Source organism: Portunus trituberculatus, chromosome 45 (genome assembly GCF_017591435.1).
Source record: "Portunus trituberculatus isolate SZX2019 chromosome 45, ASM1759143v1, whole genome shotgun sequence".
Classification (NCBI taxonomy): Eukaryota; Metazoa; Arthropoda; class Malacostraca; order Decapoda; family Portunidae; genus Portunus; species Portunus trituberculatus.
In genome coordinates this window covers 12,173,317-12,193,316 of record NC_059299.1, presented here as the reverse complement: position 1 = coordinate 12,193,316, position 20,000 = coordinate 12,173,317, and the positions used below count along the sequence as shown (strand labels likewise).

The window sequence follows — 20,000 nt, the reverse complement described above, 5'->3', positions numbered from 1 at the left end:
TTCTCCATAGAATCCTCCGTTACGATCAATTCAGGTTCACAGTGGGTGGACTTGAAAGTTTTCTGGACTGCACCTTATCTCGAGGGATCATTGTGAAGTGAATCACGAGATATCTGGTTCGCTGAGTGTTCTGCCAGGAATGCAATGTTCTGCTACACTGCTCTCGATGTCCTGCTAGGCTACTTCGTCCCGTATCAAACATCCTTGGACAATATTCTCAAACATTTCAGTTTCTGTCAAATGCTTCTTTTAACATACAAAGTTATTTTGATTATCAATGACGTTCGTCTTATTCTACAGTTGAACAAGGATTCTGCATGGTTAAGGAGAAAACATCTTTGAGAACTCAAGTAACCATCTCCGTGATATTGGAAAGTCTCTTGAACATGAGGCGATGTAAACAAAGAGTGGTATTGTTATAGAACTCGAGGCTTGTCGAGTGCACAGGTTTTTAAATATATTGGTTTTGTAATGCAATGGCTACTTCTGGGAATGTTTTTTTTTTTTCGTACCTACATAGCGGAAAGTTATTTTTCTGTTATTATGTCACTTGTCCATTAGTTTAATTAGTAAATGGATATCTTATACTTCACGATCCGGAAATAGCTTTCGTATGCGTACCGTATTATTATTATTATTATTATTATTATTATTATTATTATTATTATTATTATTATTATTATTATTACTATCAGTGTTGCTAAGTACTGCATATCCTATTTATTCATTTAATGCTATATTTTTTTGCCTATCTATTTATTCATACAGTATCATCTTTTCCTTCCATGACATGTTAGTGACAGTTAGACCATTAGATATGCTGCAGGATACAGAAAGCCTAGACTCTTGCCTAACCCAACACTGGGGGTAAGATCAATCGTCTTTACCCAACTCGGGCAAACACGGGATACGCGCATTCAGGCGAGGCACATCGATTCACTAAAATTTACACATACGCTGTGATTTTGTGTGTGTGTGTGTGTGTGTGTGTGTGTGTGTGTGTGTGTGTGTGTGTGTGTGTGTGGGTGGGTGGGGTGGGTGGTTAGGTGGATGTTTTTTTTTTTTTTTTTTTTTTTTTTTTATACCTTGAGGCCTATAGCGCGTGTAGGCTCACTTGAAGAGTGTGTAGGAAGCGTTGCTCAGCTTCCGCCCATTAGTAGCGCAGGCAATTTTTATTTATAGTGGTACCCACATTAGGGCCACCCAGGCTCATCTTGGGTGTAACCACCTAAAACCTGGGTACCATGGTGACATGTAGGTAACTTTAAACCACTCGACAAATGGCAAAGTGTTTAAGGCTGTACGTGGGGTGTGTTGCTTTGGTTTGTGATTTTTTTATATTTCTGTTGTGGACTGCAGTATTTTGTTGAAGTAAAATTGTATGAATAAAGAAGTGTATTGTAAAGTTGTGATTAATGAACTACTACTGCTACTGCTACTGCTACTGCTACTGCTACTATTACTATTACTACTACTACTACTACTACTACTACTACTACTACTACTGCTGCTGCTGCTGCTGCTGCTGCTGCTGCTGCTGCTGCTACTGCTACTGCTACTACTACTACTACTACTACTACTACTGTGTGTGTGTGTGTGTGTGTGTGTGTGTGTGTGTGTGTGTGTGTGTGTGTGTTTACTATGCACAACGGGCCTTGAGCTGCGTCAAGGCCTTATTAAGATATTGAATTTTGGTGTTCATTAGCCAAGTCTTCTTAGCCTCAAGTGACTTGAGGTATTTATGGCCCCTGTCTCGCCTGTCACGCCTCGCTCACTGCTGCTGTGCACTGTTTGTTTGCTATTTCGTTTTAATCCGATAACTCTAGTTTGTGTGGATACGTGAATGCTAATTTATTATGTTGATTCAAATGGAGCTAAGCTTGAATGAAGGAAATAATAGTAATACTAAACACTGAAGTCGGTTGATTGTAATATAGTATAGTGCGATGTATCATTTTGCAGTTGTTCTAGTTTTCTTTATGAAATACAGAGAAGTATTATAGAGTAAATGACATCTTACATGTCTCTTACTACTATTTACGAAGTGTTTCAATTTTGAATCTAAAGTACATCCCTTAGGTTAGTATTTATGTATTTATTGTTTTTGTCTATTTACCTTTATGACTTCCATCACCTATTTGTTCCGTAGGCTAACACAAAATTCTTGATGGTTACGGACTCGTATTCTGAAATGCTTTGTTCCCTCATCATGTGTATTTTTTAAGGTCAGTGTGTGTGATTAGCCTGGTTTTCGAGTGTTTCTCCTGATAGAAATGTAGAAATATCTTCTCTCTGTTAATAGAACCGTACAAATAACACTTAAAAGCCCCGACTACTTCAACTAGAGTCTTTTGAATTAGTACAAATGTGCGGTGTAGAAGTGTTTGAAAATGTATAGTCTGAAGTCTGATATGACTCGCTACACTCAGTTGTCGTTCCGAAACAGAAAATTCTGAATCTTATTTGGCAGAGCAGTAGCAATTCTCCTCAAGATCCGATTTGACTTGTCTCACTCATTTGTGGTCTGGAAATTGCACTCATGGTCTTGAAAGACTTTCATTAGTGACTGCCTCCATAACGTACCTAATTAGGGCGTCAGGTGCAAAGTCAGTCTGGTGCAGGTATGATGTGTTGTGTGCTGTCCTTGCCGTGATGTATGTAGTAGGTAAATACCTAAAGTGTTTTTTATTTGTGTTACTGCGTGATAGATTATTGTAAAATTCTTTCTCTCTCTCTCTCTCTCTCTCTCTCTCTCTCTCTCTCTCTCTCTCTCTCTCTCTCTCTCTCTCTCTCACCTTGATCCTGGACTTCATGTTGAACTCTATATAGGCGAAGATGAAGACGAAGCCAGTGAACAAATAAACGAACACTCTCCTCAGGCCGTGTTTGCTCGTGGCCACCGTCTGGAAGAGGAACACAAGCAGCACGTGCACAGCGATCACCAGGAAGAGCCAGCCGTGGAGGGAGCCAGCGAATAGCGCCATCACTTCGAAGCGCGCTACCAGGAACGAAGTCCACCACAGGAACGCTAAAATCTGCGGGCCGTGAGTAAAAGAGTTGGTCAGCGTTCATCTCCGTTTTCTTTCTTTCATGAGGTGCGTTGTTGTTGATGATGTTATTTTCTTTATTTGGATTGCATATTGAGTTGTTTTGCTCTTTTTTTGTTGTTATTTTCTTTGTATATTTGTTTTTATACCTTTTTGATGTTTTGCAGGTTTTTTATTGTTAGTTTTCAGTTGGTTTTCTTTGCACGTTTGGTCACTATTTTATGTGTATATATTTACCTTTCCTTTGCAATTTCCATCTTTTTCTATCGTTTTACTCTTCATGATAGATATTTCAATTAATTGCCTCCTATTTTGTTATATTTGGTTTCTCTCTTTCCATGATAAGCTTCGTTCATTTAGTTGTTATTCTTGTATTAATTTATTCATCTACGCATCCTTATATTTTGCCATTTATTGAAGCTTTTGATTGAAGTTTTCACGTTTTGCTGTTATGTTTCTCGACTGGTCAATGTAAAAAATATATATAACTAGTACTTGCAATAAATAAATGAAGCAGCACAAGAAGGTATTTGGTTTTCTGCAATTAAGATCTCGGTTCCAACTAAGCCAGTGTAAAATTCCATTCCACTTAACATTGAGCCTCCATCAATCCTTGAGTGTTCAATAAAACATATTAATCTGTGTCAGAGCATGAAAGTTTGAGCACGTGGTGAGGCGAGGCGCGGTGAGGCATGGAAGGGCGCGGCGGGGAGTGCCATTTGTCAAGGTCAGGGTGCTTCATGAGGTGGCGGGAGATTGATGGCTTTGTTAGTGTCGGGCGTGACATTTGCTGAAGTTTATGGTGATATGCAAGGAGAGCTATTTTTGTTTCTTTCCACAGTTCATTACATTAACTCAAAGTACTCGTCTTCCAGCTTTTTAAATAATTCAGAACAAATGTCATTTCTCTCTTTTCCTGTAACTTTCACACCTGCAGCAGCTTGTCCTTTCCGTTTAGACTTCATATTCTTCAGGTAATGTAAACACGATCGATATCTTTACCTCTAATTCTGTTATATATAACTTTTACAGCTGTGATGGTTTGTCCCTTGCGTTCAAAATCCATATTATTTAAGTAATTTTAGCACAATTCTTTAATAACCTCATTGTTACACAGTTTTTGGCTTGCTGCTTGTGTGTTATATTTTGAAGCTTCCTGCCTGTCCTCGTCGGAATAATTGTCAACTCTTTCTTTCCCACAAGTTAAGTCCTTCGGCAACAAGTCGTCTTTACATAATCACCTTTCTTTAATTTCATTTTATGTCAACTGCTGCACCTTTATGCTCAATGTTGTGTCCCTCTTCTCGAGCTTGCTAAACACACGCTTAGCTTTAGAAATCTCAGCATCACATTGTCTTTTGCTGCCTTACTTTTGAAACTTACACTATCAGACTCATCACCTGAATTAATCATCACAATCTCCCGCACCACTCACTCTTTGTATCCTTTAAATCGCTCAGAACTATTCTACCCAGTCACTTTCTTTAACTTCCCACAAACAGTGATATAGTCTTTTACCTTATTAACTAGATTTCTCTGATGTTTTAGTTAATATACATAAGAAAATGACTAAATAAGGGAGTTGCAAGAGGCCGTCAGATCTACACGTGGCAGTCGTTGTATTGAACATTTTATACTTTCACGTATCATTCCAGCCATAAATTTGTCGAATCTTTTAAAGCTCCCTGTTGACTCGGCTTTAACAACTTATTACTGAATGTGTTCCAGTCGTCTGTCGCTCTATATGAGAACCAGTCTCTTGGTCTATCTATTTTTTTACTTGCTTATTTATTAGTTTTCTTTATTGATTATTTTGTAATCTGACCTTATCTTGTTTGACCCCGTAGATTGCTCTAGTTGAATTAAACTGAAATTTCAAGCTTAAGAAACTTAGATTTGAGTTTTTTTTTTTTTTTTTATTTATTCAATGATCTATATTTTTTTCGTTATGGCCTATAGCTCCTGTAGGCATACTTGAAGGGTATGTGTAGGAAGCGTTGTTAAGCTTCCGCCTATTAGTGACGCAGGCAATTTTATTTATAGTGGTACCCATATTAGGGCCCATATCACCACCCAGGTGCATCTTTAGTGTAACCACCTAAAACCTGGGTATCATGGTGACATGTAGGTAATTTTAAACCACTCGACAAGTGGCATAGCTTTAAAGGGGTATGTGGTGGGACTCGAACCTACGCGTGGACGTCTGTCTACCCGACCCCACGCTCACCACCTTATCCACCACACCACCGCATTGGTTCTCAGTTAATTGAATGGACTCAGTAATCGAGTTGTTTGTGTTGAATCATTAAGGAGCTTTAAAAGAAGGTTATGCAGGTGTATATAGTTTGGAATGATAAGTGGAAATACGGAGGTATGTTTTCTACAGCGACTGCCGCTTGTAGACCTGATTGATGGCTTCTCGCAGTTTCCCTTATTTTCATAATTATGTCCAAACACCAGGGTTAGAACCTAAAAACACAGTAGTTGTTTGAAATCCCGTGTAATCTTTTATGATCCTTCAAACAAACCCTTCATTCCTTCCCTCATAGAAACATCCCTTAATGAACCCCATTGACTTCCCAGAAACATTCAGTAACTCTAATCATTCCTTCCTTTCATTCCATAGGAAGTCCCTCATCGATCCTGCCTCGCGCCGCCTCACCTGAACGCAGCAAGGGAGCGTGAACTTCTCGTTGTCCTCCAGCTCGCCATCAATGACCTGCTGGGTGGTGACGCTCTTCTGGTACGTAGAGATGACCTTGGAGGCGAGTGTCAGCAGGGAGAAGGACACTTGCACCACCTCCATCGTCTCTGTCCAGGTAAGAGGGAGAGGGAGTGAGAGTGAGAGAGTGAGGTTAGATTAATTCATTTCCTGGTGATGTGTTATGCAAGTAAAGTGTTGGTGCAATTTTGTAATGCGATGCATGTTGAATGATTTGGCTGATTGGTTTTGGGTTTCTCTCTTTTTTTCTCCTATTTTTCTTCCCTGTGTGTGTGTGTGTGTGTGTGTGTGTGTGTGTGTGTGTGTGTGTGTGTGTGTGTGTGACAGAGACAGAAGAGGTGAAGAATACTAAAACATAGACTCCTAGACACAAATGTGCTCTGGAGTGGGACTTGAGTGGAACGTGTGTGTGTGTGTGTGTGTGTGTGTGTGTGTGTGTGTGTGTGTGTGTGTGTGTGTGTTTTATGCAAGTACTTTTGTTGTACATGTTTGTTTAATATGTTTTTTTTTTTTTTTCCACACTGGCTGCCTCTTGTGTTGTGTCAATCTTCTTACATTGCTTGCATAGTACATATTACGGTGAATAGGCCACATTTCTTTAATCTCTTTCGAAATTTTGCATCCAGACTTGTCTCTTGTTGAATCAGCATACGCATGGACTGTTACAATTCACGCGTACGATTTTAAATATTTATAACATTGGAAGTAGAAGTGATGGGAGCTTTTGCAGAAGAAAGCATGCAAGAATGACATGTTTAGAATTTAGTCGTCATTTCAAGCAAGCATATTGTTACCTCAGAAAATCAGAATGGCGTTTTTTTTTCCAATTGTTGCTGATCTCTGACTTTATTCTAGTAAATGAAAATCGCTTTGTTTAATTGACCGACTGAAGTGAAGTCCAAAGTCCAAAGAAAGTGTATGAAACTGAAGCATTTCCAATAGTTTAGTGCACCTAGATCTGAGAACCCCACGTGGTGTATTTTATTTTTGTTTTTAACGAGTGTGGACATCATCGGCAGGCCTCGCTTCAGTCAGCCAGAGAACAGTTTACTTCCCAGCCAGGTGAAGCTAGCGGTACAATGACTGGCTCTGAAGGAAGGACCACTTTGAATATTCTTTGAAAATCATGATGCATTTCTTTTTAATAACACACACAAAGTAGAATAAGATAAGCACATCAGACTTGCAGATTTCTCTTTCTTTATTATTTTTTATGCATGTTTAGTCGTAAAGTTGGGCTCTTTAAACACACACACACACACACACACACACACACACACACACACACACACACACACACACACACACACACACACACACACACACACACACACACACACACTCTCTCTCTCTCTCTCTCTCTCTCTCTCTCTCTCTCTCTCTCTCTCTCTCTCTCTCTCTCTCTCTCTCTCTCTCTCTCTCTCTTCGATGCACGGGAGTCCATGAAATAAATCCCGACACTCCCTGCATCCGAAATGTCGAGGAATGAGACGAAAGGAGACAAGATTGCAGGCACTGGAAATTTTATGTGGCCTTAAGAAAGTTATATATTCCTCCTACAACGCATGAAGAAAGTGGGAGGAAGTTTTTTTTCTCATGTCGCATTTTCTACTTTTTGTTTTCCTTTGATCTCTTATTTTTTTTCCCGGATATTGCTTCGTAGAAAAAAAATAAAAGGAAATTGTGTAAGAAAAGACTGCATTGTGTTACTTCTTCCGGATTTCCTTTTTGCTTCCAACATTATTTTTCCAATACCCTTTTGTCTCCCTTCTTTATTAGACTCGTATATCTGGGTTACGTTACCATTTCTCTTTCCCCCACCTCCTCTCCCCTCACAAATCCTTGCTGCGTCACGTATCTTATTTTCGTGTCACGTTACTCTGTTCCTTCCTTCGTCTCTTCATCCTCTGCTGAAGTACATCTCATATCCGGATTAAGTTACCTTCTCCAGGCGTCCTTTCATTACGGCGGCGTCACTTGCAATATTTCCGTGTCTTGTTGTTGTATTCTGACGCATCTTTTATCCTCCTCTGCACTTCATATTAAGCATTTCAGTGTTATTGTATTCTTTCCCTATACTTTACAATTTGTCAAACACTTACTTTTTCTCAAGACAATTCTCCAACCGGGAATGGCATCTTAGTGGGCCGTATTAATGTTTTTCTTTAATCTTTCTTCCCTTTGACCAGAGACTTGTTTACGTAAAAAATAGACGCTTAAGGATATTAAATATTCTTATAGCCAAGGAGATATGTTGTTTTATCTTTTGTTCTCTCTTACTCTATCTGTCCATGCAAATTATATTCTTCCTCATGATGTGAATATTATCAAAATACGACCACAGAAGTAAGAGGGTTAATAATTCCGGGTTACGTTACTTTCTCCCGGCCTACGACTTGAACTCATTTAAGAGGGAGGTTTGAAGACATATACCGCCATTCTTTTGTTTAACTCTCTTGGACCTGCTCGGGGACTAGCAACTAAGTGGGCCTTGGTTGTTTTTGTTGGGCAGTTTTTCCTTCTTACATAAAAGAAACCTCGCTCTCTCACTCAAACGTCACGGGCATAGTTACAGTAAAAGGAAGAAAAGGGATGACAATAACTCGTAAACATTCCTTTGATATCTGAAAGCGTTGAAAGATGACATTACTGCTTTTTTAATGTTTGGACGGAGGCAATGACACTTGGAAACGTCGAACCAAGAATATTTGCAGTTTTTTTTTTTTTCGGGGACGGGGATGGAATGGAGGTCCTTTCATCCATCTTGCTGATTGAGGATCTCACTCTTGGAAATGCCGAAAAAAAGAGGAATGACAAGTTTTTTACGACCTTCCAACATCTCTCCCTGTTCGGAAGATTGGGTTGACACATGGAGAATCTCGAAAGAAGAAGGAATTCCAAGTTTTTACGTTCTTTTTCCATCCCCGCTGATTTGAAAGAGAAATCTGACACTTAGAAACATTTGAAAGGAGGAGAAATTGCAAGCTTTCATGGTTTTCCTTACCGTTCCTGTTTATTTGAAGGAGAGGATACTTAATAAACTTTTTTTGTGGCTTTCATCATCTCTACCGATTTGAAATAACGGTGTGACATTTAAAAACGTTAAAAAAGAGAAAATTTTGCTGGATTTTTACATTCTGCTTACTGGTTGGAGAAGAACCTAACACACTGAAAAACATCAAAATAAGGAATTCTTTGTTTATTATAATTATTTTATCTGCTGATTTTGGAGGAGAAAGAAATTTCGAGTTTTTACTTTCTGTCTTGCCCATACTGATTACCTAAGTAACTCACGGAAAGGCAATGAAAATCAGAAGAAATTGTTAACTTTTGTTTTTTATCCTTATCGTGAGCATTTATAGAGAAGGGGAAAAAGTTTGAAGTTTTTACGTTCTTTTCATCCTCCATACTGAAGGAAGAGGAAGCAAAGACACTGGAAACATTGAAAAATAAGAAAAAAATTGCTACTTTTAAAATCCTTGACGAGACAAAAAAAAAAAAAAAACACCGAATAAGATATGGAAATATGTAGAGGCTGACATACATAAAACATAACAAAAAGAAGAAATTAACAGGTTTTTTTAGATCCATCCGTCTCATCCTTACCGATTTGGGAGAAGGGAAGCTCTTGACGTCTGAGGGAGATCTTGTAGAGGCGAAGGAGGATCTGCGGCGCCGCCTCAGTGAACGCCTCCAGGAACTTCAGGAGGTAGGAGCGCGTGGGCCTGTTGAGGTGGACCATTTGCTCTTGCCGTCGGGAGGGGAAGAGCGCCAGGAACCCGTGGTAGATCTTCTGTAGGTCTCTGTTCACGTCAGGAGGAAAGATCGGTGTGTTATTTATCTGTTAGGTTTATTTGCCTGTGTGTGTGTGTGTGTGTGTGTGTGTGTGTGTGTGTGTGTGTGTGTGTGTGTGTGTGTGTGTGTGTGTGTGTGTGTGTGTGTGTTTGGACGTAACTGTTTGAGTGAATAGTTAATTAATGTCTTGTTGTTACTGTGTGTGTGTGTGTGTGTGTGTGTGTGTGTGTGTGTGTGTGTGTGTGTGTGTGTGTGTGTGTGTGTGTGTGTGTGTGTGTGTGTGTGTGTGTGTGTGTCTCTCTGTTATATTTCTCTCTCTCTCTCTCTCTCTCTCTCTCTCTCTCTCTCTCTCTCTCTCTCTCTCTCTCTCTCTCTCTCTCTCTCTCTCTCTCTCTCTCTCTCTCTCTCTCTCTCTCTCTCTCTCTCTCTCTCTCTCTCTCTCTCTCTCTCTCTCTCTCACTTAACCAGGACAGGAAAACAAAAACTATTTCATGCAGCACAAGCACTATATAACGAGCGCGCCAACACACACTGACATCCCTGCCAACATACTGGCTATCGGCACATTGATTACCGGTGGGAACAATAACTCAGGTACCGCGTTGAGCAATAATTTTGTCTCGGGAATGGCGGTCTAAAAGGAACGTAAATTCCACGCAGAGAGAAGAATCTGGTTGCGTTAACGAAGGTGTGAGTGATGTCCCTTGTGTCACTGCGGGATGTGTGTGTATCATTGTAATGAGTTTTGGGGTCTCATACTCACCTGAGAGATTGTTAAGGTTATTTCTTCCACGTTTTTTTTTTTTTTTTCAAGTATTAGTGTGAAGGTGAACGAATTCTTTAAGTTCTTAGGAAAGTTTATCATTGAAGCTAGTTTGTTGTTTCCGCTTTTTTATTATTATTATTAGTAGTAGTAGTTTGAAGTTCACCGTGTTCTTTTAAGTTCTTAGGATAGTTTATTACGGAAGGAATGACTTTAGGCGAAATTCTCATGGAGTGAACATAGTGAGTGAAATTGGCTTAGATGTACATAAAAGCGAAGCTCTCTTTAGTTCTCTGCCATTTAACAAATCTATACCAATGCAGATCTCTTAGTCCACGGAGAGTCAGAATTCCTCCTCAAAATATTGCCACAACTATGAACTATTTACTGTATCGCGGCTTCATGAGCGTTACCCTCATGGTCACTGCCACTTTCCTCTCTCTCTCTCTCTCTCTCTCTCTCTCTCTCTCTCTCTCTCTCTCTCTCTCTCTCTCTCTCTGTAGGAAGGGAAATCTGGCAAAGGGCAACAAAAACGATTAAATAAAAAGGCCCACTTAGATGCCACTCCCCGAGCAGGTCCGAGAGAGTTGGCCAAGGGAATGGGATAAATGTCTTGAAACTCCCTCTTAGCGGTGATTTCTTGCTGTACATGACTGTCAGAATCCCGCGTCAAATAAGAGAGCGGTGCAGTACTCAGCCCTGGGCCTCAATTGCTTCATTACCATGGCATCAGCTTCATTCTTATTCTTATTCTGAATATATATCGTTAGAGTTAGTATTAAGTTTACGAAATTATTTTGTAACGAAATGGGTTAATAATCACTGTTTATACTTTCCTACTGTTATATATCTCTATCTCTCCTGTGACTTACAACTTGGTGACTGGATGGAGTTTGGCGATTGTTATTGCTGATGAATATAGTATTAAAGCTACAAGTTCGATGCTAGTTCATGGGAGTTGCTGGCAGGAGAGGTAGCACTTTCTTCTCACTTTAGCCGGCATTATGTGATCTCTTTATTAAGGCGCCATAATTTAGTTAGTGTTACCACTACTTGCCTCTTCATAAAGTCGGCGTTATCAATTAATCATGGCCACTTTAGATGATCCTTTTAGACAGTGCCCCTCTTTATAGAAAAAAAGATACCAAAAAATGGTACAGATCTGTCACACGTACCTAAAGATTGGCCAGAGGGGCAGGATGGGGAAGCTGAGGAACCAGAGCACCGCCTTGGAGCACGCCAGCATGCCCGTGTTGCTGCTCAGCATTTCCGTGAGGGCGAACATCACGTACAGGAAGCCCGGCGTGAACACCAGGCCCAGGTTGATGGCAGCAAAGGTGATTTCCCCTGCAGACACCATGGCGGCGTGACGGGATACCCAGGGGAAGAGGGAAGCCACAGTGTTTGAATCAAAGGAAGCAGTGACGAGAAGAAAACGTATGAACAACACAAGGAGAATAATTAGAAATGAAAGGAAGAGACCAGATTTTGATTGATTTATATATTTTTTTATAAACATTTCATATGCAAAAGTTATCCTGACTCTATTCAATGGATTCCTCATGAGTATTTTTCATATATGTGAAAGAAAAAGAAAAAGAAAGTTTCTCAAGGCAAGTCGGAACAGCTCCATGGTTTTGGAGTCACTCCTCGGGGAACTCATGAGCTACGTCAGTTTTCATTACTGGAAATCCATTGTAAAGTTAAGGCTGGTGGTGGCTTTTTATGCCTGAATGTAGAAACGCTCGCAGAAGGCAGTCTGAATGATGATAATGATGCTAGTGACGAAACACAACATAAAAACGAGAATAGTTCAGAATTCCATCTTTGTACCGAAATAATGACAATACTTAGGGCACGCTACAAGTAACAGTAGTGCAACGTTTGGACGTCTAACCGTGCAAGTATATCAACACCAAGGAAAACATTACTGTGCTAAATGATCGATTACCAGGAAACTTAGAGCAAGAATCATAGGATCGCAAACTAAAAGACACGTAATCCCAGGTGGTAAAGTAAAGGCCTTTCATGAGTATGTCGTTGCGCTTGTGTATTGAAGTGATGGAGTGATGTCAGTGTCATTACTTCTTTCTGGAAACTGCGTCACTCGGAGCTGCTGTGCGTCACCAGGCCTCGTCAATATACACGAGCTGCTCCGCCAATTAACTACCGTGAGTTAAGACTCCTACAGCACCCACTCGTTCAGGATTTGGCTTGGAGGGACGCGCTCGCAGCAGTGTGGTGAACTCTGGAACCTTTTTCCTAACATCTATTAGAATCATTTGAAGAAAAGCGTTCACATTATGCTCACGAATTCAAGGATTGTTACTCATCGGATTAATCAACTGGAAATGCATATATTACACACACGGAATAAGTAATAATGAAAAAAAAAACTAAGTGATGAGTAAAAGACAGGAAGCAAACATATAAACAAGAAATGCTGCAAATTAGGTAGTTATTAAGAAAAAGCGGTTTCATATTGAGGATATGATTTAATGTAAGGGGAATCTAGGAAACGTGGAATTCCAGAAAGAAATTAAGAAAATTTGGGAATCTTGAAATTTAAACTGAAAATTGAGTGCAAAACTGATTACGCAAAAACAAAACGAAATATATTTTGATAAAAAGTGTGTGTGTGTGTGTGTGTGTGTGTGTGTGTGTGTGTGTGTGTGTGTGTGTGTGTTATCTAAGCTCCTAACTTCAGTTGTATAATTTGGATCATTAGTGTTATGTAACCTAACTTTTGCCCATTGTTAGGGTGACAAATGACGCCTTATTATTCTCTCTCTCTCTCTCTCTCTCTCTCTCTCTCTCTCTCTCTCTCTCTCTCTCTCTCTCTCTCTCTCTCTCTCTCTCTCCCTTAACCTTTAGGGTCGTTAACCTTAACAGCCATTTCGCCTTCAAACAAGTAACTTGGCGAATTTCATGAACCATAACAGCCTTCATTCAATTACGCCAAAACAGACGTAAACTGAAACATGTTTTGGTCAACCTTGCTTTTATGACAGGCATAAACTGGAGACTTTTTCTACTTTTTTGTTTAGTTTTCAGGAATAGCTTCTCCATTTTACATTAATATTCAGTTGGTAATTACTACTAGTACTACTAATTAGTATTCAGTTGGTAACTACTGCTACTGCTACTCTTACTACTACTACTACTACTACTACTACTACTACTACTACTACTACTACTACTACTACTACTACCACTACCACTACCACCACCACCACCACTACTACTACTACTACTACTACTACTACTACTACTACTACTACTACTACTACTTCTATTACTGCTTCTTTCAACACCACCACCACCACCACCACCACCGCCACTACTACTACTACTACTACTACTACTACTACTACTATCACTAACACCACCACCACCACCACCACCACCACCACCACCACCACTACCACTATTACTGCTGCTACTCACTATCCAATGAACCAATGAATCACTCACTCACTCAGTCACTCACTCAGTCAACCAGTCACTCTCCGTCTCACCATTCCTGTAGTCGGCCACAGACACAGTGATGTCCGTAACGATGTCCATCACGTAGAGGAACAAGCCCAGCGCCCGACACACGATGTACCTGTAGACATAGTTAGCTTTTTGAATATGGATAGGGTGAATAAAGGTTACGTTAGATTAGGCCAGATTATATAATTTTGATTAGATTGGGATTGCATTTAGTTAGGATACTTTAGGTTCGGTTAGTTTGGGTTAGGATAGGTTAGGTTTGGTTAGATTAGATTAATTAAGGGTTTGTTAGATTAGAAAAGCTTTGATTAAATTAGGTAAGAAAAAAAAGCTGAGATTATGATTTGGTTAAGTTGGGTTAGGATAGTTTGGTTTAGGTTAGAGTAGCTTAGATTACGGAGTTTCATGTTAATTAGGTTAGGTAGGTTAGGTTAGCTTAGGTTAAGATTGAGCAGATTAGTTTGAGTTGTGGAAATTAAATGTTTACAACTCCTCCCTAACAACAGAGTGTAGTACGTGACAGAAGACTATGAGGATTACTCTTACAGGTGTGTGTGTGTGTGTGTGTGTGTGTGTGTGTGTGTGTGTGTGTGTGTGTGTGTGTGTGTGTGAGATTGAGGGGGAGAGGAAGTATGAAAGATTTGCACACTCCCGCCTAACGACAAGAGTACACGCTCACGCACGCTAAGGGGCTGCCGCAACCACACACCGCGCGAAAAAGTGGAAGGAATCAATGGTACACAGGTTTATGCTTCAGTAGGCAAGGCTCGAGTCACGCGCTGAGGGTAAATACGAGCAGATGCACCTCACGCATTAATTCATGTGAACACACACACACACACACACACACACACACACACACACACACACACACACACTTTTATTAATGTTCCCCAAGAGTTTTGGAAAATGATACAGGATAATGACTAACTAAAGTCTAAACTATTGCTGCTGCTGCTCCTGCTGCTGCTACTACTATTGCCACTACTACTATTACTACTACCACTAATACTACTAAGGATGATGATAATAATAAAAAAAAATCATAAGAAGAAGAAGAAGAAGAAGAAAGAGAAGAAAAAGCAACAATAACAAGAATAAAAAGAAAGAGCAACAATAACAAGAAAACAGAACAAGAATAACAATAAAAAGAAAACAACAACAATAACAAGAAGAAAAAGAACAACAAAAACAACAACAAAATAAAAGGAAGAAGCAGAAAAGAAGGTGAAGTAGGAGGAAAGTGAGGACAGGAGGAGGAAAAAGATTATTATTATTATTATTATTATTATTATTATTATTTTATTATTATTATTATTATTTTTAATATTATAATGTAATTATCATCATCATCATCATTGGTGGTAGTAGTAGTAGTAGTAGTAGTAGTAATAACAGCAGTATTAATAGTAGTAACAATAGTTGTTGTTGTTGTAGCAATATGTTATTGATGACATCAATAACAACATGTACTATGGATGTATATTTCTAAGTAACACACACACACACACACACACACACACACACACACACACACACACACACACACACACACACACATACACACCAACCCTATTAGAGAAGATGAATAACATCACGGAACAGATGAGCGAGAACAAGTGAACGAACTTCAGAAGGAAGAGGAAGTGAAGAAAAGGAGGAGGAGGAGGAGAATGATAAGAAAAAGTGGAGGTGGATGTTCAATACGCCCAACAGCACCAACAAATATCTATTCGATAAGGGCATAACACCTACTACTACCACCACCACCACCACCACCACCACCACCACCACCACCACCACCACCACCACCACCACCACCACTACCACCACCACCACAACCACCACCATCACCATCACCATCACCAAATGCTACCATCTAAAAAAACAGTAAAAAAAAAAAAAAAGTTCCATCATTACCAGCGTTACCATACCAACCAAACATGACCCAAACCACCACCACCACCACCACCACCAATAAAAAGGTAGCATCTAAAGAAAGTAAAAAAAAAAAAAAAAAATACAGCACCACCACCAATGTTGCCATACCAACCAGAGAAGACCCACCACCACCACCACCACCACCACCACCACCACACCACAATACGACCCTGTTATTGTGGCTTTTAAATTCACTTCACGCATTAGACAATCAACCAACTATACTACCCACACTCCATTTACTATTACTATTACTATTACTAATATCCACACCACCAAAAGTCTTCACCCGAGCCAGGCACTACCCCTATCAACCCTGTCATCACCACCACCATCACCACCACTACCACCACAACTGGCGCCTCTACAAAGTGTTTATCCAGCGGCTATAAGCGTCGTGACGTAAAGCAAACATAGGGTGCGAACTTTTCATTCTGACACCTTGGAATAGAAGGGGGAGGAGGAGGAGGGTGAGTGAAACATTCTGGCCCACCACTTGCTCGCATTACCTCCGCACCCTGAGTATTTATTGAAGTTGACAGGAGCATGTGTTAGAGAGAGAGAGAGAGAGAGAGAGAGAGAGAGAGAGAGAGAGCTGAAAGACGCAGATATAAAGGAAGATATTGCAGCGTCAAATGGACAAATCATCAGAACAAAGCATCGGTTATTCGTACATACTCCTCGTCGCAAAACAATAGCGGAAAAAAATAATAAAAATTGCGAATTCGATTAATATTCTTTTTTCTATCGAGACGGACTTGTACTCCTCGTGAAGTATCGCCAGTTAGATTGACGAGAGAGCTGAATGGGACTTGTTGGCGGAGTTATAGAAGTGCAAGGAAGAAAATGTGAGGAGTGTGAGTGTGTGGTGGTGGCGGGGCGTAGTCGCTGTAAGGTTCAGGCTGGAGGGTCATCATGATGGATTCTTCGGTTTTTGTTTTCTTTTATTGCGTGATGGTGAAGTGTTTGTTAGACTTGAAGCACCACCACCACCACCACCACCACCGTCACTAACACTATGGTCGTTCATCACATATTATGGCCATAGTTTCTGAACCACAAGACACAAGGGAATGAGGCGAAGGATCACTTTCATGTCCCTATATCCTACTGTCTTCACCACGGACCACGGTTATTGTTGGCGCCGGTAGAGATGGTGGTGGTGGTGGTGGTGATGGCAGCGCTATTATTAATAATGATAATAATCCATCTATCTATACATCCGGTTAACATGCTCATAAAGTTATGCAGCCTAGGCAAGACATAAATATTTATTTTATTGTTTTCGTTGCTCAACTTTACGTCACCTTTTTTTTTTTTTTATTTATTTTTTTTATTAACACCAGCGGCAATTTTGTGACGCGACGGTATACCATGTGCGGCCACGCCACGTCCTCCCCCCCAGGCAGTAATAATGATAGCTAATAATCATCACCATCATCATTAGCGTCACCATCATCTTTATCACCATGATCATCATCGTGGCAAATCTACGAGTATAATGGATGTCAGTTTCTAGAGGTTGTCCTCCACACCACGCAGTGACAGCCCTGCAGGACAGGGACGGTGCTCGCCACTCAGTGCCTCGTTCACCGAAGCGGTCTTATCGCACACTCTCCTGGCATAATCCATCATTGTCGTAATGCATGAATGTGAAATTAATTTACAAATAAGCAGATGATAGCATGACATATGAATGGGAATTTCTTGAATAAAATAATCAAAGTAGCTACCAAGGAAACGCTTGATATATATATATATATATATATATATATATATATATATATATATATATATATATATATATATATATATATATATATATATATATATATATATATATATATATATATATATATATATATATATATATATATATATATATATATATATGATATGTACGCGCGTGCGCTCATTGTCCACCGGTGACAGTAGAGTGCGTGTAATGTTTATAAGGTCTTGGAAGTGGGTGTAAAAGGGAGCATGAATACGAAGAGTAGTTCATGTGTTGCCATCAATCGATGCCAAGCGTTCAGTGAAAGGGACGCCTCACACGACACTCGCGGCCATCACTCATCTCCACTCAACTCTGACAACAACAGGAAGTTGATGTTCATTAGTAAGAAGATAACCTCTATTTTTTCTGCCATCCAAGGCCACCAGTACCTGCAAGGGCCGGTATTCAAAGAGAGAGAGAGAGAGAGAGAGAGAGAGAGAGAGAGAGAGAGAGAGAGAGAGAGAGAGTCGTTATTCGTGAAAGGTACAGTGGTCACACGTCCGGTAACCTGCACTCGGTGTCTTACTTTGATGTTGCGTCCTGTGCTTTGTTAAGAATCTGTCAGCTTTCCTTTTTCATGAGATTATTATGTCAGTGGAGTTAAGGACTGATATTGTGGGGGTGTGGAAAATTACACGCCTCCTGACATGAATGTAACGAAACATGCACGAAAATATAAACGGAAAAGATGATGATTTATTCATTAATTTCTGTGAGGGGTTTGGTAGGGTGACAAAAAGGTACAGAAGAGGCTGATTTAAAGTACTAGTTCCTAAAAAGTGAAGGACACAAAGGCCTAAGAAGTGTCTTGAAACTTGCCCCCTCTTTTTCTGTGCGGATATCTGAAGCTGCGGTTTCTCTACGTCATATTATTCGGGGTCCTATTAAGCTCACCCTAATTATGCTGGCATTCTTTCATCACGGGCGGTAATTAGTGGAGTGAGCGGGAATGACTCGTCTACTGATCTCTCTCTCTCCACCAAGTCAGGTTAGATAAATACATAGATACTGCAATGCTGATACTGTTTCTAGGCAACTTTGGGGCACACTTGACTCTCTCTCTCTCTCTCTCTCTCTCTCTCTCTCTCTCTCTCTCTCTCTCTCTCTCTCTCTCTCTAGGACGATCTATACGCTGTACAAAGACGATTTATGATACCAGACGGAACATTACCTAACACACACACACACACACACACACACACACACACACACACACACACACACACACACACACACACACACACACACACACACACACACACAGAGAGAGAGAGAGAGAGAGAGAGAGAGAGAGAGAGAGAGAGAGAGCACAAATAAAACACACACACACACACACACACACACACACACACACACACACACACACACACACACACACACACAACAATAGAAAAAAGCAAACAACAAATTTACACACCACTACACGCACAGCTAAAATAAAACACTCATAAATAAACATATGCACACTTAAAAGAAGAGGAAAAATATAGGAAAAAAAATAGATTCAGAAGTGCAGAGGTAAATCAGGTGAGGCGTGTGAAGGGTTAATACAGGTGACAGGCGCGACCTTGAACATGAGAATAAAAAATGTGTATTTATTCGAGCCTCAGGAATGTGTGGCGTGAATACTTGAGGTGTTTAAGTGTGTGATGAGAGAGAGAGAGAGAGAGAGAGAGAGAGAGAGAGAGAGAGAGAGAGAGAAGAAGAAGAGAAAGGACATGTAATCAATGGTTCAAGGAAGGTAATATTGTCTTTAAGATGATGCAAGGAACTCAAACCTTTCCTTCTTTCTCTCCTTCCGTCCCTCCTTACCTCTCTCCCTCTCTCCTTCTCTCCTTCCCTCCTTCCCTCCCTCTCACTAGGCAGCAACATGACGACTCTTGTTCTTCTTACTCAGCGGTAGTAAAGAAAATGAAATGTCGTCTTATATTGTCCACGGAATGAGGGAAGGCGGGGATGTAGAAATATTTAAGTGCAGTATACCGGCCTGTGTATGTGTGTGTGTGTGTGTGTGTGTGTGTGTGTGTGTGTGTGTGTGTGTGTGTGTGTGTGTGTGTGTGTGTGTGTGTGTCCCTCAAAACAGCTACTATGGTTATTGGAGATCAGAATTCGGGGCCTTTTATTATTATTATTATTATTATTATTGTTATTATTATTATTATTATCATTATTATTACTACTACTACTACTACTACTACTACTACTACTACTACTACTACTACTGTTATTATTATTCATGCGTGAAGGTGACCACTGGGAACAGAATAAAAAGGGAGAAAAGGGCCTGTTATCTTGCTGCTTGCCTTCACGTACCGCCTCATCCACACAAGAAAAGCAATAATATGAGAGAAAAAAAAAAATTCTAAACTAATGTTATAATCAGTGAATGAAAAAAATCTTGACATGAGTTAGATTACTACAGTTAAAAGAAAAAAAAAAGGTAGACTCGGACACGGATTA

At 40.1% G+C, this 20,000-nt stretch overlaps 1 protein-coding gene across 6 annotated transcripts in view; it reads right to left on the bottom strand.

Annotated features, from left to right (window-relative positions):
- LOC123519291 (XK-related protein 8-like) overlaps positions 1–20,000 on the bottom strand; it is a 37,561-nt gene that overhangs the window by 6,082 nt on the left and 11,479 nt on the right. For 5 of the 6 annotated variants that reach the window (XM_045280449.1, XM_045280454.1, XM_045280450.1 and 2 more), the window contains 5 exons: positions 13,846–13,934; positions 11,503–11,674; positions 9,376–9,572; positions 5,710–5,858; positions 2,796–3,035 (listed from right to left, as the gene is read on the bottom strand). In XM_045280449.1, the coding sequence (XP_045136384.1) occupies positions 2,796–3,035; positions 5,710–5,858; positions 9,376–9,572; positions 11,503–11,674; positions 13,846–13,934 (847 nt within the window). The remainder of the gene's footprint in view (positions 1–2,795; positions 3,036–5,709; positions 5,859–9,375; positions 9,573–11,502; positions 11,675–13,845; positions 13,935–20,000) is intronic. The other variant, XM_045280453.1, reaches the window with a different exon arrangement.